At 43.3% G+C, this 23227-nt stretch overlaps 1 protein-coding gene across 1 annotated transcript; it reads right to left on the bottom strand.

The window, feature by feature from the left end:
• Positions 1 to 1489: 1489 nt before the first annotated feature.
• LOC139624402 (A disintegrin and metalloproteinase with thrombospondin motifs 12-like) lies at positions 1490 to 21273 on the bottom strand. The gene is made up of 24 exons (XM_071483485.1): positions 20851 to 21273; positions 20306 to 20670; positions 14903 to 15080; positions 14543 to 14751; positions 14347 to 14430; positions 13549 to 13673; positions 13193 to 13342; positions 12254 to 12397; positions 11364 to 11508; positions 11178 to 11270; positions 10862 to 11007; positions 10555 to 10724; positions 9964 to 10097; positions 9644 to 9764; positions 8436 to 8680; positions 7918 to 8059; positions 7677 to 7803; positions 6691 to 6901; positions 5389 to 6528; positions 4567 to 4719; positions 4219 to 4395; positions 3290 to 3436; positions 2998 to 3151; positions 1490 to 2792 (listed from the first exon to the last, which is right to left on the bottom strand). The coding sequence occupies exons 1-24, from the start codon at positions 20969 to 20971 to the stop codon at positions 2677 to 2679; spliced, it is 4797 nt and encodes a 1598-aa protein (XP_071339586.1). The 5' UTR covers positions 20972 to 21273; the 3' UTR covers positions 1490 to 2676.
• Positions 21274 to 23227: the final 1954 nt, after the last annotated feature.

Raw genomic sequence — 23227 nt, forward strand, 5'->3', positions numbered from 1 at the left:
ACATATATTATAAATATATATAATAGCTAAATAGCTATTATTTGCCCACAAATGAGAATTTTGCATTGTGCTATGAAGCTTCACACTCCCCCTAAGCCCAATGTTTACCTAAACTGCTTCCTACACTTTTTCTGTGTTCACAGAGCAACTGTACGACAGCAATTTGGTGGTTTGATTTTCTTATAAGTCCAGGTTGTCAGTGGAAATCCTCCTGAATCTGAGAACCTTTTAGTCAGAAATAGAATCAACTTGTGTAATACCTACAAACCTTAACCTTTAACAGTTGTCACGTTGTTGCATTTTATATTTACCACTTATCTGCCAATCAGACATGCTCTAACCTTTATTCTCTGGAGGTTCTGGAGGCAACATCTGTTTGCTACTGTTGGCACTGTGCAGAGAACGTCTGGAAAATCTACTAATAATGAAGTAAACATTCAACAGTTGAATCCAAAACCACTATTGTTTGGCTTTAGAACAGTTGAATTGTGTTACACAAGCTGTTAAGAGTAATTTCTATGGTCAGGTTTGCCCTTTTTAAAAAAGCACCAGTCATCAACCACTTATGTTGTTTTGAAAATTTAGTAATGCCAGTTCAGTTGCTCTTTGCACACTGACATCCACGCTGTGATGTTTTGATTTGAATGAACTATTGAAAAAAAAAATTCTGCCTGCTTTGTTGACTGTACTTCATCCAGGATTCAAACAGGAAATGTACAAAATGTTTGTAGAACACAGGTTGGGAAATGTTAAATCACAAATAAACTATAAAACTAATTAGGTTCATACAGCCTCACTGCTCACAGGACTGAGGCCACCATCAAGTCAGAGTCTTAGATTAAAAAAATATATATTTTCAGGCACTTTCTGAGCTCGACTGCTTCTTTCCATTGCACAACTCTACAAATTAAGCAACACACAATGACATAACAGAACGAGAGATGTTGTTAGGTGATACAACTGGATGGTGTTTGCTCCGTCATGATAACACACACACGTACTGCCGGTTTTCAGAACACACTGACACAGTGTTGTGTTACTTGTTACTTCCTTCCATTACTGCTGACTAACTCTCAGTCTGTGGCTTGAATGACGGCAGCAGGGTGTGCGGAGCAGGCCAGCGTTCGTCCGTGTCAAGTAATCAGGCACAGTGGAGCCTGGGAAATCGGGGCCAGCTGAACCTGATTCCTGAAACAGAGCCTGGTGCTGCTGACTCCGGTGTTACACATCCAGCAGCACCTGGCACTCTAAGGCGAGAATGACCTTGTTAACATAAGAGGTCATAAAGCAGAAGAGCACGATGCAAAGACAGGTATGATTTCCCAGCTAATGTGACATGTTCATATTCTTATGTACACTGTTATTACTGTGGTATTCAAGCAACACTGTGGCTGTGAGTATTGCAATATGAAACATGAATGAAAATATTGGGATTGATTGGTGGAAATGACCCAGACTACCTTACATGCATCATACACACAAGTACAAATATGAAAAGACATTTTTATTTCGTGTCTCAGCTAGTGTTGTCACAAACATCTTTACCATAACATTTAATGATGGAGACATGTGAAGGACGAATCAGTCACGGTGACGCACCGGATACAATGACAACGGCAATGCCTGTACAATATCATACAAACATAGCGGCCATCTTTAGAGGGACCTGAGAGGGATGACCTGCAACACCTCTTTCTCATTGGTCAATCTAACACCAGAGGAGGAGCACCACAGGTTCAGCTGGAAAGCTGCGAAGGTTCTGCAGCTGACTTTTTTTTTTCTTTTAAATCACTGACAACTGTAAAACAAAAATGACTAAAGCAAAAACACGTACCCAGAATAATGTAAACACACAGTGCCAGCTCTGAGGACAAAACACAATTCAAGCTAAAAAAAAAAAACAAAATATATCGTAAGAGTAAAAAACACAGATCATCATTACGATTAATTTAATAAAGAGGTCACAAAAAAAATCTTTATTTACATTCTGTTTTCAGAATTCACTTTGAAAGAACAATAGAGCTGGTATCTAAACTGTTGAGCTGTGAATCGTCATCAGCACCTCGACTTATAAAAGCACCTTTGGCCCAGAGAGATTTGTACAGTAGGTCATTTTTTTTTTTTTTTATTGAATAAAGAATGTGCATATTGTACTTTGTATTAAAATCCAATTCATCACAACTGTGAAGGACAAGGTCTTGTATCATTGAATTGTGCTTCTTGATTATTTTCATTTGTAATTTTGGAATGATTTTTAACAGGGTTTTGACCGAATTATTGCAAAAAATTCACCAAATTTATTTCTATAAAGGAACTATGAATTTAAGTCAATAAGCATTTCTGCTCACCTCAACACGACTTTATGAACATTAAGCTCTGACATTTGTTACAGTCCAAATGTGTACTCATCACCAGTGTTTTTGGCTTGTTCTCTTGCTCACTGTTTTAATGCCTCTGAGCAAAAATTTTTCATTAGAAAAAGTGGAGAAAAATAATTATAAAATAATCTAGGTCGACCCAGGTTTGTTTGTGTTGATTAAGCTGTGCTTGTTGTCGTGCTGTGGTCACTAGCACTTTGGTTTGGACGTATCAGTCTGTGGATGGCTTGGCTTTATGCCAGTATTGCATGAGGATACAGTAAGTGTTACTGTGGTGTGTGCGCGTGCGTAACCCCGGCTACGGCCCACAGGTGACACAACACTGTCTTTGGACCGACCTGAGAGAGCAGCGACCCAGCAGCTTCAGCTTGTCGCAGAAGCGGGAGGACATAGTGTTCTTCCTGCACACTGGACCTGCATGAGAAGCAACATGAAATACAGAAAATATGTGAGGTCAAGTTTATTTAGAGTGATTTAACCAAGAGGTGTGTCACACAAAAAAGGCATACTGTAAAGTAATGAAATTGCATGTGTGTGCGCGGATGGTGAATTTGAATTTTCAAATCTTCCACTAAGCCAAAGAAACAGAAAGACAGATTGAGTGTTAAGTGGTGCAAACCTGTGTTGGTCTTGCATTCCTGCGTATTGCACTTCCTGAGGGTTTCTGGTTTGGAAATCTTCTCACAGAGGCTGTTTGGTATCACAGCCAAATCTTGGTCACTCACACAACTGACCTGACGCTGCTGCTGGCCCCCACCACAACTCACAGAGCACTGTGAAGTCATACACAACACACACACACAGCCAAAATTAAGTCCACTTCTAGGACTATTTTAAGTCTTATTCATTGCGAGCAACGTTTTAGAAAAACCCTCAAAGCTTAAAGGAAATCTTGATCGGGTGTGACTGACCTCCTCCCAGTCCTCAGTCTTCCACTGAGCACAGGGCTTTAGACTGCACGGCTGTGTGTGGTCCGGCCTCAGTGTGGTGCTACAGCGATGAGGCTGGGGACAGTACACCAGTCGCTCCCTGATGCCTTCACCACAGCTGCCAGAGCACTGAGGAAAACACACGGACTTCAGGTAGGTATCCACTTTTTTAAATGGTTTGTGAGCTTGGCTGCTAAAGGTGTGTCTGAACGTTTGATTGATTGTATTTTAACTTTATTTATCTATGCCTTAACTTTATTTATTTGTGCCTTTTTAATTGCACTGCACTATGCTGATGAGAAACACTCTTTTGTTTTCTTTCTGTGTATGCAAATACCCAGAGAAATGACAACTAAAGTGAATCTTGAATCTTTTCGCTGAGATTAGGACAACATTTTATTTCCCTACATCTGTGTCTGTGTAGTATAGGACATATATATGACAACATTCATAAATTTGTGGACTTGGATGTGAAATAGCCTCGATTGTCATTGTAATGTTGTAGAGGCTACAGCTTGCAACAGAGAAGCAATAATTAGTGGAAAGGGTTAGTAAAATGTGATGAAATCTATATCCAGAATGTATGTAAATGAAAAACAAATCATCCCCATATACAGAAAATTAGTTCTCAGAAGGTTCAAAAATTAGGCAATTTAATGACAGTGATAATTTTCAATATTAAAGGCTTAACTCCACCAAATTACATAAATGTTGATGGCAGAGATCTCAAAGGTGGTTATCCCAAAAAAAAAAAAAAAAAAGACCAAAAAGTTGTCTGCATGGCTGGATACCACTTGAAGTAAGACAGAAAATAAACATGCATATTAATATAAACATGTATCACTCTAATGCTGTGAAAATGTATTAAAAAAGTGTGATATATAGAGATTTAATGTGTATAATGCTCATACCGGTCCCCAGGGTGATACACTCCAGTTCATACAAGGCCTGTGTGGGCAGGTCAAGGTGCTGAGGGGTCTGCTGGACACAGCCTGACAGTGGAAAGGTCTGAGGGTACGTTTGCTCTGAGAATCGACACACTGGACATCACGGTACCTCCTTCCCACCACTGCACAGTCATCTGGACACTGTGGATTTATTATCACAGTGCAATGATTGGCTCAGAAATGCATGACTTGTGAGGACAAATCCATTTCATCATCAGGAAACATGACAGCAGAATTGTAATTAAGTGTAATTAACAAGTAATAAGTGTAATTATCAGATTTAGTGACCGGAGGAAATGTAACGTTACTCACCTTGCTCCAGGTGCCGCTTTGCCAGGTGGCGCAGGGCTGGAGCTGACATGTACGAGCAGGCTCAGGTTTCTTCATGCTGGCACAGTCCTCATCATTCTGGGAGCTGCACAACACTGTTCGCCATATCGCGCCAATCCCACATGTTGTCGAACACTGGGGAAGCAAGGGTTAAAACTCAGATTGGATTTATGGGTTTAAAATCTGACAAACTCACTTGCAGTAATTAACAAACACCAATAGTGCAATATTCCTTATCTGCTCCTATTTTTACTATATTTAAATATCTGATTTATACATACTGTATTACTATTTGTTATTTAGCCTTTTTACATTTTTTGAATTTGTTGTTGACAGTTCTTTTTTGTACTGTCCGCTTTGCTGCTGTAACACTATACATTTCTCCAATATTATCTTATCTTAACTTATCTTATGTGTGCACTAATTAAAGTGACATGTAAGGCAATAATATTATAAAGTAGATGTTTTAGGAATCAACAGAACAACAACCAGCCTGATCAAAGTCAAAAATCAAAGTTTTAAAAATTCTTTTAGTGAATTCAATGATGTCCATCCTTCTGATGAAAAACTGATATTATTTTCCTAACATCCATGTTTGCTTATTGATGCTTTTTGACAATTCTCCAAATGTGGGCATCTGAGGAGAGTTTTCAGTCCCCACTGGTGACTCTATTTCCATGTAAACAAAAATTTAAACTTCATGGTGAATTTTCAAAGTTTTAATGTCAAGCTTGTAGTTAAACGGCTAAAACAAGTCAATTTACTGGCATGGTACTTTAGAGAATACAAAACGTTGGCACCCACCTCGCTCCAGTTTCCTACAACCCAGATTACATCCATGCTGACTGGTTGTCTGGCCATCAGGTTACTTTGGCCACTGGTGGAGCCGCTCATGGGACTTTCTGGCTGCTGGTTTTGGCTCTTGGAGCGACTGCCTTTGGACCGTGAAGAGGGCTTTTTACCACGAGAAGCAGAACCATTTTTCTTGGGTGTTACGGCAGGTTTCTTCTGTTTAATAATCTTCACTGTTGGCTGGGGTGATGCTGCAGTGGTGAAGAGTTTTCTTGCAGCTGTGGCGGGAGCTTGAGTTGTGTAGAAGCCAATGTTCGAAGGGGCTGAGTGGCTCTTGTATGTGGGAGGGGTGAAGGGAACCCTGTGTGTCCAGTGGCTGTATGGACTGGTGTGGGGGTTGGATAAGTGGTGAGTGGTCTTCACCCATGTTTCAGTGCTGGTGTGTGGGGTGGAGTAGGTAGTTGTGGTGGGTGTTCTGGTTGTGCGCATGGTTGGCAGACTTGTCTGTAAAGTGGTTGATTTAAGGGGATTTCTGAGTGACGTAGCTGTGGTGAAAACATCCAGGTCAATAATCGCCTCCTCTTCTGTCGTCCTGTCCTCAACAACATAATCATATCCTGGAGTGTACACCCCCACATTCGGCGTACTTCCCTCCTCTCCTTCCATGTTTTCCTTTTCCACATCAGTTACTTTCTTGTTCTTTTCCTTGGGTTTAGAGGGGAAAACTTTCCCTCTCTTGTCTCCATTTTTCCTCACTACAACATTGAACTCATAATCATCTGTGTCTATGATTTCGGGGATTGTGGTTTCGGGGGTTGAAAGGGGTGTGGTGGTGGTAGGGATGAAAGCAGTTGTAGTTTCTTTGGTAGTAGTTTTCTTCCTCACGGTGATGGCAGCCGTGGGTGCAGCTGTGGTGCTCGTGGGAGCCCTGGTAGGTGAACCAGGATGCTTGGTGGGGTGGCTCTTAGGTGGGTAAATGCGCCGGTATTTAGGGGGAGGCCCAGGTCGCCTACGTAGACTTGAGTTAGGGCAGCTCTGCAGGCCACACAGTGATCTGGATCGAGGTTTGGTTGAGAGATCACAGGTCTTTTTAAGTGCTACTGCACACGTGACTGTACGTGAACGAACCCCTCCTCCACATGTGACCGGGCACTGCAAAGAAAAATACAGAACACAATTAAAACATTGACTAAGAAATAAAAGAAGGTATCAAGGTGAAGGAGACAAATGCAAGGAAGACTGAGGACTGACTTAAGTCAAGAAGATAAAGGCTTTGAAGAAAATAAAATAGACATCAGAAAAAAGAAGGTTTACCTCTTCCCAGTTCCCGACCGCCCAGTCCTGTCCACAGGGGACATCTCTGTTGCACGGCACCACAGGTTTGGGTTTAAGGAGATGCTTACACTCCACGGGGTGGAGCACCCTCTCCTCCCCTGAAACTGTACGGACACAGAGCACTGTTCGCTTTCTCACGCCGTCTGATCCACAGGTGGCTGTGCACTGCTGCCAACCCCCGACCCACCACCTGAGGGAGGGGGGGTGGACAGGAAAAGAGGGTTGCTGATAGAAGTGATTTGTTGGCATTCAAAAAATAAATGGCGACCACATGGTAAGCGGATAAGATTGCTGTCTTTGAACAGGGATGGGTACCATTTGAGAATGTTTAATAGTGTTGCAAATATGTTACCAGAGTATCCCGACTAAATCTTTCATTCACCAAAAGAGGCTAAATTTCTAAAATGTTAGATGTTGTCAAAACCCAAGCAATTGTACAGCAATTTCCTAAACTGCCAATTTTACATTGTCTAAATAAATGTGGCAAAATGTTGATTTAAATCAGGAACTACAGTATGTGATCAGAGAGTAAGTAGGACTAGAAATCTGAGCGGGCCGTCAATGTCAACCTTCTGTACTTAAAACTTTTTAATATGTCCTACTAACACAATGACTGAAAAGGTACTGAGAGACCATACCCAGCCCTAAAGATGACAATGTCAGCAAGTGAATGTTTGCTATTCCTCATTACAGTGAAAGCCAGGGTAAAGCGGAGAGAACTCAGTCTCACTTGCAACAATGTGGCAGTGAAATGACCTCTGCTTTGAAACCAGCCATAATAGTGTATGGGTATCTACAGTAGCTGGTTAGATAACCTGGTCAATTGCAAATATTACAACTTGATCAACATGCACTGATCATGAAAACATATTTATAAAACTAAATCCACAGTGCAACATGTTTTGAGGTCATTATAACACTGACAGTGACAGAAAAACAGTCGATGGGAATTTGAGAGTAAGTACCTTGCAGGACAATCCATTGTCTTGCACTTTCTGTGTCTGTCCTTCGGACGGCTCTCTTGGTCACACAGCGACTCATCCACTACGCCCACATCCACCTCAAAACACCGCACGGGCTGGTACTGCTCACCTGAAACAGACAGGAAGTCAGAAAGCAGACGGCCAGGTCATAACTCCACTGTCACTGAAATCCTCCAAGTTGCACATTTATAGGATAGTGTTTTTTATCAAATGCAACACCAACCTAAGCCACAGGTGGTGCTGCAGTCTGTCCACGCCCCGTGTCTCCAACTGTAAATGGGTTCGATGATCTCATTTCCTGTCTCTTTGGGCTTTCTAATGGTGTACTCATACTTTAGACCCGGGTTCTTCTCCTGGAACAGCAACTGGACAACCACACGAAATATTATATTTGGACTGTCAGTGTTACATATTTGACAATCACACAAAGACATATGATAAAGACAAATATTTCATACTCTCATACAGTCTTTGAAACATGTCTACTTTTGTTTAGACTCATTCACTGACTCAAGTGTATAAGCTCATTTGGAAAACATGCACATTTAGATTGGTTGGCTATCCAACCAAGTCTGTCCCTCTTCTCTGTCTCTGATTGGTTAAAATCACTCTACAATGACACTGGGAAATAATACAAATTGCTTCTATACATCTCACATTACTGAAACATTTATAACTGAAAATGAATCCCCTCCCTCCCTCCCTTTAAACACAGTCAGCCTCTGTAGTATGTTGGCCTACCTGGAGCATGATTGGCTCTTTGGTGGGTCCTGGAGCTGTGAGGTTCTCCATGTTCCCGCTGCGTTCATAGTAGAACGTTGTCCCACCGGCCTCGTACTCCCCGTTCCACTGGATGATGAAGTTGCCATTGAGGAAATACTCCTCCGACGACTCACTTCTCAGAGCCAGGAAGTTACCTGCCTCCTCTACTTCCTTTACCAGGATGTCCCGCGCCCCCTCAGGTATCACCCCCACGTCCATGTACCCTGGGAGAGTCGGGAGGGGAGTGAGAGTCACAGCGAGGTAATGGATGGGCCACCATGGCTGCTGCCACACTCACATCCAGACTACCAGACAGTTTCTCTCTGATCTTTAATAGAGGGTGGGCTCAGTCTGTGGGGGCGGTTGGCATGTGTGTATGTGTGTGAGTGTACGTGTGTATATTCGGCGTGGGGGGCACTGCCCTGTCTCTGTTTTTTATTGTGTGTGGATGGGGGAGGACGAAAGCAGCTATGAGTGGGTCTCTGGAGTTTAATGATGTTTGTGGGAAGGTGTGTGTGTTTCTGTGTTTGTGCAAAGGAGGGGGGAGGTTTTCCCCTGGTCTGAGCCTTTTGAAGTCTTACACATCTGGGCTGGTTATCTGGAAAGGATGCTGTGTGGGGCAAACACACACAGAAAGAGGGAGAAGGGGAGAAAGGAGGGACGGTTTTATTGTTTTAGAGCCTCTTTCTCTATTAATCTGTCTTCATGGTATGTTGATTCAGCGGGTGAGTTACACTTTTCCAAGCATAGCAAAGTCAGCCAAAGACGTGTATCTTTACACAAATGCAAACATGAGCCTGCGCACACACACACACACACACACACACACACACACACACACACACACACACACACACACACACACACACACACACACACACACACTACACCAGCCAAGTACAGCAGAACAAACAGCTGCACGGTGTGGACAAGAAGGCTGCCATGACAACAAAGAAACAACACAATGGCGTAATGCTAATGAACTGTCCTGAAATGACTTTCAGTCTGCAGACATAAATCTGAATTATGTGTTTTTTCACACTACTCTGGTGCATCACATCAAAGTCTTTTTCCCATTAAGAGGTTGTCTGTTTTGTGTTACTACAATTTTAGAATTATGTCATTTCTTATGTCTCAATAACTGAATTTGTTTCCAGCTGCTCCAATATCCTTTGTGTTGAACTCACCAAAGCCTTCCGCTTCATCAAATGACTTGTAGACCGTCTCACAGCTCATGCCATCACCCAAACACACTCCGCAACGATCCTCCACGGCGTTTGAGTCAATGCCATAGTCACAGCCTACTTCCTACAGACAAAACACACACAAACATAACAATACAACCACAGACAAACACACTTATGTTACCGTGTTAACATAAGATGGAGGTTCACACAGAAAATCTCCTGCCTCTATTTTACTGTAGTTACACTGCAGCACGTCTCATCCCCTGCCCCACTATACAACCCCCTCCAGCCTCATTTAGTCTCTTACCCAGCCACACTACCTTGCACACTCCGTTGACGCAGATGTTTCTGGACTTGTTGTTCATGAAGCACGGCGTTCCATCAGTCACAGTGTCGAACATCTTCTCCGAAAAATACTCATTGACTGGTCGACAGTGCAGCTCGCAGGGATTTACTGAAGACGGTTGTGAGATGGGGGGGGAAGGGAATTTTCCGTTTAACTGAATGATGAGTATGAGTAAAGTTTTACTTATGTCAAGTCAAACTGTCTTGGGAACCTCAAAGATGGAGCTCATTTTTGTTTTGTTTCCTCTCTTTTCACACATGATCAAATTAAAATTACATTTATTTTGTGACAGAATATATATTGCGTTATATATAACAGTGTTGAAATCACTGCCGGCTCATTTGAACACATGAATTGACCCAAACAGAACTTCAGCATGGACAGCAACCGCAGTACTGTAATGTTTTTTGCCCCCACTGAGACAGAGACGTTGCATCACTGATGCCTTTCCAGTGTAAATGCTGCCCTCTGTTGGGTGACGCACACAACTGCTGAGGAGTAAATACCCGCAGCTGTTTGTCTGTCTGCGGTATCAAGCTCTACATTTGAGGCTTTGACCACTTACATGGGTTGGTCACAGGAATCCACTGGTAGAACTCATTGTGGTAGGCCACGGTGTCAAACTCACTGCACAGCATCTCTCGAAAGGTAGGTTTATTATTCTGGCAGGGTTTTGTGTTACAGGTCCGATAACGTTTCCTTTCTCCAGTGCAGTACTTGCCTCCAAACTCTGGTCTGTAGAAAAAACAGCGAAACACTTTGAATCAACCAGGTGATCAGTTTTGCTTCGGGTCGCCATTTGTTAAAGACTTGACAATGATTGAAACATAAAACAGCAAAAGTGGGAGCAAAGAGTTCATATGTGCTCTTACTTCGGATTGTTACATTCCCTATCCGCTGACTGCACACCTGTACCACACGTCCTGGAGCAGTGAGACCAGGTACTCCACTGACCCCAGCCTCCATTCACCGTCTCCGGGAGCTTTCCCACAATGACACACTCTCCTGAGATACACCACTGAAGGAGAAAAGGCTCATAAGGTCACTCAAATAACACTGGTTATATGATACATTTAATACTCAAGACTCTGCGCCAGCATCACACTCATATCCGCAGTGCTAACCATTTCCTTCCCCAGGGAAATGAAACCCAAACCCTAACAAGACAAAGCAACCGGCACCATCCACCTTCTCTGGTCCACAGCGAGTGCCATCTATGGGTGAGTCCAGTTTGGAGCGACAGGAGCCGTTCACTGAACACCAAAGAATCTGGCAAACGTTCTGAAAGACAGACACAAAACGATAGAAAAGATTATTTTCTAAAAGATTTCTGAGATTCAGCTTTCAGTTGGCGCTCAGGTGAATGATACTCACATCAACCTCGGGGCAGAAGGTCGCATTGGGGCCATACTGGAGCTGGCACTGGTGGTGTGTGGTGTAGCGGACACCGAGGCGAGCCAGTGGGGTGGTTAGGTCCCTCTTGGAGGGACGGTCATCCAGGCAGAATCCCCATCCACGACTAAGGCAGACAAACATGCTTTGAACATTTAGCAAAATAAAATAAAATAAAATAAAAAAAACACCTACACAAACTTGATGTCATGTCAAAACATGCCAGGGAACATGCTAACCGTTTTCTCTTAGAGTGGACTTTGGAGTCTCTCAGTGTTACAGTAAGTAGGATGGTGAAAAAAGACCAGAAAAACTTCCTTGTGAAGAGGCAAATGTTCTAATCGCAAAATATGCAGATTCACAGGTCGGAGTTCAACACACACGAGCTCTGACCTCTGACTCTGCAGGAGCTCGAGGTGAAATTGTTGTTGTCAGAGAGGAATTCTTGAATTCATCATTGACATAGTTCAATAGAAAATAATGAGTCAAAGCAAACATTTGCAGATAGTTGTGCAGCTCCTTCAGGCTCTGCTTCTGTCACTGTGCTGGATTATCTTTGGGCCTGTTCAGCTTATTTTGCACTTCTGTTCTTTGTTGCTCTTTTAAAAAAACATGGCTCGTGGCGGTTTGCTACACATCAGTGTTTTTATAACTGTCTTTTATTGCAGCACGCACCACACCCATTGTGTTCTTTGGATCATCTTCAAAGCCTCCATTCAAATCTGCACCAGCGTATCCACTTGTCATCTCCCTCATTTTGATAATGTTTTCACAACCCCAACACAGTTTGTGTTCCCCACAGAGGAAATCAGTTTTTACGTATTATATGTTATCATTAATGGCTTTAGAATAGTGCACGAGTTCAGACGTACTCAAGGAAGCGTGTGATGTATTCTTTGGAGCAGGAAGACCAAGTGAGGGGCGAGCTGTCATACATCAGCTGTCTGGACATGATGAACGGGTGTCTCCCTTCCAGTTCACAGTCATTCCCCTGGCCATCATGGTGAATTCCAAAGCTGCACTCAAAAACACAACCAGTGTGACTGATTATTACATTATCATTACACAGAGGAAAGCTTTACAAGTATAGGCTGCCACGGTGGAGGCCTTCAGGTCTTGCACACTGTCAATCTCAGTCGAATTCAACATCAGTGTGTCCCAATCCTTTGATACTTGTAAGTAATACATTTGTGTCCACATCTGAATTAGGTCACTGGATGACTTTTCTTTGTGCATGTCTTACCTCATTTCCTGCAAAGCAGAAAAGTACTTGAATTTCTTGCCCAAAGAGGATATTGTGAAGGTTTCTGCACAATTTATGAATTTTATTAGTAACATAGTGTGGACTGTTCAGTCATACAGTCCTCATAATCAGCAGCTGCACCAACTCTTGCCAAGACTTTATAATTGTAAACTGGTGTCTTCTGATTGAACTGGCAACAAAGCTACAACTCATCAAAGCAGAGAAAAATGGCAGTAAATAAAAAAATGTTTTTTTTTTGTGTCACAGAAATCCAAAGCTAAAAATAAATCTGTGTCTAAATTATCTACACCCACACCACACCAGTCCTCTCAAGTATCAATGTGTTTTTTTATGTCTAGACACTAGATACTAGCCATTATTTGCCTACAGACAAACCACTAATGGGCAGATGCGCTAATGCGAGGAGATTTAATAACACAACTGTACATTCCTCTATAGTAACAGATCATGGGAACAAGATGCTTTCTTTGTCACATAGCCCATTGTTACGATATTCCATTATGCAGGTCTCACACACACACACACACACACACACACACACACAAACCTGTGGCCCATTTCATGAGCGACGGTGAAGGCGACAGGTAACCCTGAATCCTCATTGATGTTGCAGCTGCGGTGCGGTTGACACATTCCGGACAGGTGAGACAGACCGAGGGTCTCACAGGGCTGGTTCATGCCTGCACAGATGTCTTTCCTGGGGGGGGGGGGGGGGGGGGTTAAAAATGCAAATTAAGTGTGCACATGCTGTATCTTCACAAGGGGCTAACAGCAGAGCATACAATTTATCCTTTAGTAAATTATAGTAGTATAGTAATAAGTTATCTAATTAAATTGCTGACCAACAGATCAACAGATACAGTATATACTGTGTGTGTGTGTGTGTGTGTATGTGTGACCTGCCTGGTGACCAGCACAGCCACGTCATGGTGAGCAGGGTGTGTGTCGCTCTGAGGATTGAGGTTTTTCTGCCAAGCACAGAAACTGGCCAGCGTGCTGTCTGCATGGTGAACAATCTTCAGCCCTTTCTACAACAAACAGCACAGTCAGAAATATCATTCTGCACATTTTTGGCATATTCTTTTTTTAAGCTCTGACATTTTTAAGCATGGTTATTTTTAACCCTGAAGAAAATTGTTCCATTTCTGTTGTTTTTTTGGTCTTTCACAGGGGACTTTTTAGTGCAGTGTCGGTTACGTAGCCGTACAGATTCATCGTCTTCACTTTGAGGACTTTTCCAGCAGGGGCCCGCCACGCATGACTTACAACGTGAACGGTTCACTTTCATTCACTTTCATTCACTTTCCTTTGTGAGCAGGTGTCAATTACACACCTGCTGCTGACGGAACACAGCTTTTTCACAGCTGACATTTTGACTTGTCGAAGCAGTTAAAAACACAGGTGGAAGGTTAGCAGTTACATCTGTGCTTTTCCTATGACGACATGCCAACAGGTCTGCTATTCCTTATGATACAAGCCGAGAAAAGGAGGAAACTTAAGTTTCAAAATAAGTATACACAATGCAACATGTTGTAAACAAGGTTTGCAGTGTGATCTGACAATATTTGGATCATTCTTGTGGCCGGTCCATTGGGTTCTTGTTGACCACTTCATAGATGAGCATTTGCTTCTGTTGTTCCACATTTAAAATTTTTATAGCCATCGAAATGTCATAAAGTACTTCTTCTGGGTAAGGGTTACCTCTTCTCCCTGCAGCAAAATGAGGCGCACCAAGATCACATGGATGGCATTCCCAATACTGGCATCATGAAAGATTCCTGCCACCTGTAAACATAAAGATCATTCACAACTAAGGACTTTGGCAGTTGTGCAGAAACTGCAAATGGATGAGAGCAAATGTAAAAAGTGAAACCACATGTCAACTCTAAGCCTTCACCATGTTCATGATGGTGAAGATGTAGGACTCCACATTATCACTGCCGTGGTATTCGATGAGTTTGGAGTCGGCCACCACCATGGTCTCCACCCACCGCTCTCTGCTGACTGAGCGCTGAGAGCGGGACTGAGCCCGCCCCTCCCCCGTCTGCTGCTCCCTCTCCCACTCCTCCCTCTCCCTCTCCACCTGGACAGAGTCACTTGGAGCATCTAAAGCGTGGATAATGGAAGACATCACTTGGCGCGCGCTTGTGGCTTATCCTTACTTGACACAGGCGCAGACTGAGAAAAATGCTCACGTGTGCGCACTTGCAAACACCTGCAGCACAGTACACATAGACACACAATTTCAGATACACACCTTGAACTCCACAGGGGCTGGGTGTCTCCTTGGACTCAAGGCTGCGTTTTTTTCTGTGACCTTCTGTTGTAACTCTTGGATAAACGATGTGGGGCTCTGGAGTCCCTGCAGGATCATCAGCAGATTTCTGGACAGGTTCGATGAAATACTGTCCTTCTGGCAGCGAGAAGAAGCCTCTCTGAGGAAAAAAAAAATGACACAGATGAATATACATTGAGATGGGAAAGAACAAGTTTAGGTTTTCATAAGTTAACTCCCTGTGCACTGAAAAGACAGAAAACTACATCTGTAAAACAGAGCAAATCTATATTGTCTCCGTTATTAGGGACGTGACATTCTACTCAGTCACAGCTCCAAGCTTTAATTAAAATTAAAAAGATTATTTCTTATCCCAAAATATTTCCTAACACAGCTTTAAGTCTCTCACATTGCACATTCTCAGGCTGTGACTAAAGCAGAAAAGTAGCAGCCTACTAACCAGCACGCTTTTCTGTTGTAACATTTATGAGGGCCAACAAATCACCAAAAATTGTAGTGCTTCAATAATTCCAACACATAAAAGGTAAGAGGGTAGATGTTCCCTCATAAAGCCTGCTGAAAAGGTCACTCCTCAGTGATTTCCATCGTGGTGGAATCCATCATTAGTCAACAGATCTGAATATGAACTTTTCTCCTTCCCTGAGGCACATTCTCCGTCTGCTGCAGCAGCAACACAACCACTTTTTCCTAAGTATGCCATGCATGTTCTTACTGGTGCAGGCTGTGCACTTGCTGATTGAGGTGTGCTTGTGAACACACACGTAGACAAGTGCCTAGATACGCGCCCTCACACACAATGCAAATACACCTACATGAAAACAAATGCATGCATGCAGACACGCGAGAGAGGCTCCTGTCAAACCCCTGACTGCTCCTTGTAGACACACACGTTATGAATGTTCCACCTCCAGCTCACTGTTTGCAAGTTGTCTTCATTAAGGTGACTATATGTGTGTGTGTGTGTGTGTGTGTGTATGTGGGATTTGCGTCCAAACAAGCCCAGACTGTTCGGCGATGAACCCCTCCCTCTCTCGCTGAACCAACTTGCAAAAGGAGGGAATGACAGAGGGATATATAATCCTTTCAAGAGCCAAGCAGATGGGAGAAGGAAGGTCTGCTTCAAGTACAATTGAGCAAAGAGAAAAAAAAATCATTTATTTTTCTTCAGCAATATTTTTAGATGTTAAAATGTTCATGCACATGCAGGTGATAACACACAATTGAAAAAAAAATCACTGAATATGCAGATGCATTGAGTCAAACAAAACCAACATGATGAATTCTTAGAATACGAGTGCTGCATCTGATTCTTGGAATTCTGATCAGCCAAAGGCAGATGTGAAAAATCAGGCCATACTCAGGCCATACAGTTTGGCCAGTTGTGCTTCCAAGGGTCTGCCCTGCTGTCTACTGCAGTTACACACCACTGTGCTTTCTGACAAGTTTTACATGTGTTTCTTGGGAGAAAAAAAAAAAAAAAAAAGCTTCTGCGACCACATTCATTCAGCAATCTGCAGGGCTCTGATTGGGTATCCTGTTTCCCCATTCAGGGAGTTCAGAAAGTACAAATCTGAGGTAACACCTCCTTTGGAACGACTACATAACTCCACCTGTTGCAAAGAATCTTGTAAAATGAGACAGAGTGTGTATGCCAACTGGAACAGAGACCCCGTAGGATTCAACTAAACTGCCCGGGCTTGTTTGTCCATGTAAAACCACCATGAGAACAACATTAACATTGCCAATGCTAAACAAATGCTCTCTTCTGAAGTCTGATTATTTCTGTGTAAACTCAGATTAAATTGAGTGTTGAGAAAGGGTTCTCCAGCACTATCTCAGAGCGTGGCCCTCAGCCAGAGGTCCCAGAGCCGTGGTGGACTCATCCACAAAGCACGCAAACTGATATGTGTACGGTCAGCTGGGGAAGTTTCCCACAGGTCCTGCTCAGAAAACACTCAGCTGATTTCACTGTTGCTCTGTGTCTCATCCACACACACTCTATTTGACAGGGGTAAGGTTTGTTTTTGCATTTGCATCATCTCCCTGCAGGACAAAACACACATTGTATGAAGAGATATGATCATATTCTCTGTTATCATTTCTCCCAGTTGTCTCCTATATGTTTTCCTCAGTGTTAAACTAAGCCAAGTTGAGTCCCGGCAGAGAAAAGCAGGCGGTGGAAGTGCAGATCGACCAGGAAGGAATGCTACAGTGAGGCCCATCCAAACATGCAGACCACTGCTCTGCGTGATCTGTATGATCTGCATACCAAATGCAGACCTACTGTGCAATGCAGCCTGCAAGGCTTTGCTTGTACAGGATGGTTACGGTGTTACTTCTGATCCTTAAATTACCATGTGCCGATCCTGTCAGATGTCTGTGCTCAACCAACAAAGGCAACTTCAGAGAATACAAACTAGGACTTTGTTTCCCTCCAGAATAAAAACAGGGGATTACGCTGGCACAGTTTTTGCTCTAAATCCTGACTGGTCTGCCAGCTGAAACAGTCTCGGACTGGAGTTAACGTTGCACTTTTGCCACCTCTTCTCCCTCCATCACCTCCTGCCCTTCTCCTCCTCTCCATTAATCCCCCTCCTCTGACCAAGAGGAAGCATGTTTGGGTGTGAGGTGCCAGAGCCAGGGGAGGTTACCATAACACCGGTCTGTGTCCAAATACATCTGCCATGTGGAACTGCTTTACCTTTGTTTCCTGCTTCTGTGGGCTTTGCAGTGCTGGCCAACTGGGTCTGGAATAAAGTCTCTGCTGTTACACTGCCTGTGGCCTCAGTAGTGATTAGTGGGACAGAAGGAGAGGTGGGGGCGGATGGTGCTCATTACTGCAATATGATTAATCACAACAATTTTCTACCAAACAAACCTGCATTTATTTTTAAACAACTGTTTCTTTATGATTACAGGTTTCACTGCCCTTATTTAAGTTTTTTTTTTTTTTTTTTTTTTCACAAGATAATCCTGCCTGCAAGCTAATTTCTGCTGCAGAGGTCAAAGACATTATCATTTTTCATCTGCATAGTGAGAAGAAACATGCATTTCAGTGAGGAAAATACCAATATAATAGGTTTGCACTTGCTTGTTCTTGCTTTGTATTGTGCCTCAGGGATTGACAAAGACTCCACTGAGAAAGCTCCAGCTTTGCTTGAACTGAAGGTTTTTTCCCACAGAAAGAAAAGAGGACAGTGACAACAACCTCTACACAGTCGCTCTTGTCCACACAGTTTCACATGTGCAGCAGACAGGTGAGGTAAAGTTAACTTAGTAAGGACACAATGCAAGGTAAATAAAGTATAGCTCATTGCAGTACAGCTGTATTTATTTAAGCAAATGTGACTGTTTTTGCAGCCAGAGGCTGGATGTTAACATGACAGGATGTAGAGACGTTAATGTAGCAGCAGGGACCATGCTGTGGCTTCGACAGCATTTAAATGGGATCATTCAGCTCCATTGCCTGCTCTGTGCCAAGTACAGCTGCAACATTGACATAATTAATCAATTAGTCTATTGACAGAAAATTAATTGGAACTTCTCTTGATAATGAATTAATCCTTTCAGTCATTTATCAGGTGAAAAACGTATGTATGTATGTATGTAAGATAATGTACATCTTTGGGTTTTGGACCATTGGTTGAACAAAACAAGATATTTGATAACATCACTTTGCAAACTGGATTTTTCAGTTTTCAGATTTTTGGATTCTATTTCAAAAAACACCCCCTGAATTTTTTACAAAGCCTCTATAAATGTTTGGTATATTCCTTCTGCTTCCTGTTTATTTAGCCCTCAGTAACTTGTGTTTTACTCTACATAAATGAATAGTGATCATGTTTTCATTTTTTGCAGCAGTCCATCTCCATCTGTTCCCTGGGGGTGAATGACCTCCACAGCAGCTGGCAGGGTTTCCCTCCCCACATCTGTCTGGTGTTTAGTGGTTTCTCTGTGGTTTTAGCTGCTATAAACCTCTGAACAGAAAATCAGGGGCAATAAATCACAGTGGTTTCCCTGGTAGGTTGGAGAGAAGGGACAAACTGGGGCATTCAGGATTGCAGAGAAGAAAAAAAAAACTCTAAACACAGCAGGTTGTAGATAAATTGACTTTTTCAATGACATAACACATTTTCCACTGAGGGTTCCTTGAGAGCATGTAAAGTAGGTCAGATATAAATGATGGTAGTGGAGGGATGGCTGTCATCATGGTCTTATTGGTCTGAGTCAGATGTAACAAATGAACTGCATTTACAAAATGTGGCAGGAAGAGGCAGTGCAACCCGCACAAGCACAACCGCGAAGCAGGAGGCAAGACCCTGCAGAAGAGGCATTCCTGCTGTGACACAATCAAACATGAACACCGAAACATTCTTCATGACTAAAGCTGACACATCCCATCATTTCAGAGGCGCCAAGTTCCTCCTTTTCCACATCCTCTTCCTATTTGGTTGTTATAGAACTGAAAATGAAATGAATCAGTTGCTTTTTCGAAAATGCAGAGTAAAGTATTTTGAATGATTATTAGTGGGTGAATAAAGATCTTAAAAGGTCAGATATGCAGCAGTGAGTGCCCCAGAAATCCCTCCAGAAATTTTCATATGGTGCATATCTCTTTTTATAATTAAAATTCTTCATATGTTGAGCCCCTCACTCGTCTTTCTGCTGTCCAGCTGTCATATTTTCTTTTGTAGTTTAACAACTCAATTTGATTAGAAACATTAAAGCCAAAGTAAAAAAAAAAATCTCTGAACTAAACGTATGGCCCTATTTCCTGTCTCTCCATATGTCAAACTTTCTTGTTCCAGTCTATAAAAATGTGCCAAAATCAATTACTGAAGCTCTATCATAGCATAGAACAAAGTAACACTGCACGTCCAAGATTGGGGGGCTTACAGGGAATTTCTGCAGATCTGACAGCGAATGAATCAATGTGTGAGGGTGAAAGTAAAGAGGAAAAACATCTGAGAGACAAAGAAGACAAAAGGGGTCTCATGGTTGGCCGAAAGGCAGCAGCCGTCAGTGGGTCTGCAGCACAGTCGTTCTGCAAATAGTGTCAGGAAGTCTTTGAAAGGCAAACTAACAGAAAGGGCACTGTCAGATGTAAGGGTTTGCTCAAAAAGCCTAAGACTGTCTAAACCACACACCAGCTCCCCCAGAGTGATGCCCCCCTCTCTCCTGTGTATTAAAAAAAAAACCTTTCTGCCAAAAGCAACTATATTTCTCAAAGAGATATGACCTTCAGTGTAGATTTAGGAAGGAGGACTCTGCATAAAAGCTTCATGCGTAAATCTGATGAATGAGACTAAAGTTAACATAGATTTTTTTGCCCTGTTATGGATATAACTGAATTTGATTTCCTACCAGTCCCTTGCAGGTGCTGATGGCAGCAGTTCCTCGCACATCCGAGGCTTCCACGGTGCCGAGGAGGTGGCAGGAATTCCCCCCAGAGAGGCGATGCTCAGTCCTGTCGGCGCTGCCGTTCCTCCTCTCCAGGATGTAGTCATTGGAAACCAGGTTATTGTTTGCAGTCAGATTGAACATTAAAGCTCGACCCTTGTAGTTGACCTTATAGTGAACCTGTCCCTCCAATGCAAGGGGTCGCAGGTCACGCCTGACTCTCCCACCCGTGAAGTGGTGAGACAGAGAGTGGGAGATGAACTCCCCATCAGCGTTGGTTTTCTCCGGGTGGACAATGGACAGATCTGACTCTGACGGAGACAACTGACCTGCAGAGGAGAGCCCAGTACAATACAACACAGTACAATGAGGCCCACACAGCTGTGATGCATTGAGTCCACCTGAAATGTTTAACTTCAGAGCACACTGATATTAATATGCACCCAATCGCGCACGCAATCCAGACATGCACAGAAATGCAACTTCTATAACAACTGCACCACACTGACCTCGCTCTGCAAAGAAGGAGAGGAGCCTGCCGGACTCGGAGAGCTCTCCGTGGCCGGCTGCCAAAACGAAAACAAAGTGCAGCAGCAGAGAAAGAACCGGGCACTCCTGCGAACATCGCATATTTCATGTAACCAAACTCAAAGCCCTGCAAAAGAGTCCTGGGCACCGGAGCTCCAGTGGCGTTAGAGGCGACCACTTCGATCCCGCTCCGCACTGTGTCATGACATTGAACAAGCTCAGAAATCTCCCCCTCACGAAGGCAAACTACATGCACCGGGAAGGACTGGGAGCCAGATCATAGTTTAAAAAGAGGGAGAGAGCTCCGGCTCCACGGAGGGAAGGAGGGGAGGAGTGTTCTTCTTCGGGCCAGTGGCTACTTTCCTTGCAGGAGCGAGTGAGGGGGAGCAGAGCGGAGTCGGCGCTGCTGAGGAGGAAGCTCCATTGATTTGAAGAAGCAGCTCGTCCTCGTCTCTGTCCAGACTTGTCAGTTTCTGCTGTGCAATTAATGCGCCACAATTTACTGCTTTTGCCAAAGGGGGGAAAAAAATGCATGAGCAAATTACTTGGGTCTATTTGCAGAGAGGGAGAATAGAATCGCAGCGCTCAAACGGGACTGCTTTACAAGCAAATAAAACGCGCAAAACATAAACTTCCTCAGCCTTCATGGCCAAAATGACATATTTCATGGCAGCTTCGCGTTCAGTCTCAACACCTGCAAACACCGTGCATACGTCTGTATATTGTGAAAATACAGAAGAATGACTAACACATACTGTCCATGCACTCCATGGTCTAATTAGGCTGAAAATGTAAAAGGCACCAAGTGCTTGTCAAGCGCACAGGTGTCTGACAGCATCGCGTTGTCCTCCCTTTTATTGTGAAGCTGTGTCATTGAACTCGACCACAAGTTGGCAAGTTGCAATCCTGCTCCATTATAAGTAGAAGTACAGCATTAAAAACTAAAACTACTGAACTGTATGTAGCCTTAGTATTGTAGGCAAAATGTGTGGTTTTAAATAATGCACCAGAATGGCCCCAGTGACTGTTATATTTCATGATGTAATGGTAGTTTTTTAGTAATTTCATATGGTTGGATAGCATAGTGCAACACTACAGCCAGGGTTTGAATTACAGGGGGGAATTGGGTGGTAGTGTGCGGGCCAGACATGGGCCGAGGACCTTTGCTGGGCCAGAAGTTTAGTTTTGCTACTTTTTGGTGATATGACCGAAACTGCACACTTCCCTCTCTCATCTAACAACCATGTCTCTGATCTGATGAAGAAAAGACTTCATCACCTGAGTTATGAGACAGGGCAGCACGGAGGTGCACGAGAAGACATAGACTTGCAAAAGTGAGTTAAACACCACTCTAAATGAAATGCATTAGTTGTTTTGTGTAAGCATCAATGCAGATCGCTTTAAACCATGACTCAAAACATCTCTAAGAGTCGAACAATAGGCAAACCCTGTGCAAACACAGGCATTCTTAAGTTTGATTTAAGGTGAAAGGATAAATATTTATTCATTCCATATTGCTGTTGCTGCAGCTTTTGAACAATGATTTCTACACAGACATGTTCTGCCTTTTTGCTGACAGAGTTGATATCGGGTTGTAAACAACCAGGAACTGAATTCCAGTTTGTGGGTTTTGTGAATTCAAGAAAAAGTGTTCATATATATATGAATATATTTACATATATATATATATATCTCCCTCTCAGCCCTCCTGGGGTGGTGGTGTGTCTTCCTCAAGCTCTAGGTACCACTGTTGCCTCTACTCTCCACATCTTTTCTAGCTCCTCTTTCAGCCCTTGGTACGTCTCGAGCCTCTCGTGTTTCTTCTTCTTCATGTTGCAGTCGCTTCAGATTGCTACATCCATCACCACTGCCTTCCTCTGTAGTTTGTCGACCAACACGATGTCTGGTTGGTTAGCCATCACCAGTTTGTCAGTCTGGATCTGGAAGTCTCACAGGATCTTAGCTTGGTCTCAACCACCTTAGGAGGTGTCTTCCACACTAGTGTTCCTGTACACTATGCCAGCCACTTGGTTATGACGTTCCATGTGCACTGTTCCTGCCTGCATCTTACACCCTGCCTTTATATGCTGAACTGTCTTTGCACAGCCTGCACCTGGGGTCCTGTCCGGTGTGGTAGACCCCGGCCCCTATTGATCTTATACTGAGTGCCTGTTCTTGTGCTGCCATGATTAGTGCTTCTGTGCTGTCTTTTAGTCCAGCTTTCTCCAGCCAATGGGAGGATTTCTTGATATCAGCCACTTCTTCTATTTTTCGGTGGTACATGCCATGTAGGGGCTTGTCCCTCCATGATGGGTCATCCTCCTCTTCATCATCAACCTCAGGTTTCTGCTGCTTGAG

The sequence above is a fragment of the Trachinotus anak genome, unplaced genomic scaffold (assembly GCF_046630095.1).
Source record: "Trachinotus anak isolate AG129_WGS33_773 ecotype Australia unplaced genomic scaffold, CSIRO_AGI_Tana_v1 ptg000008l, whole genome shotgun sequence".
Classification (NCBI taxonomy): Eukaryota; Metazoa; Chordata; class Actinopteri; order Carangiformes; family Carangidae; genus Trachinotus; species Trachinotus anak.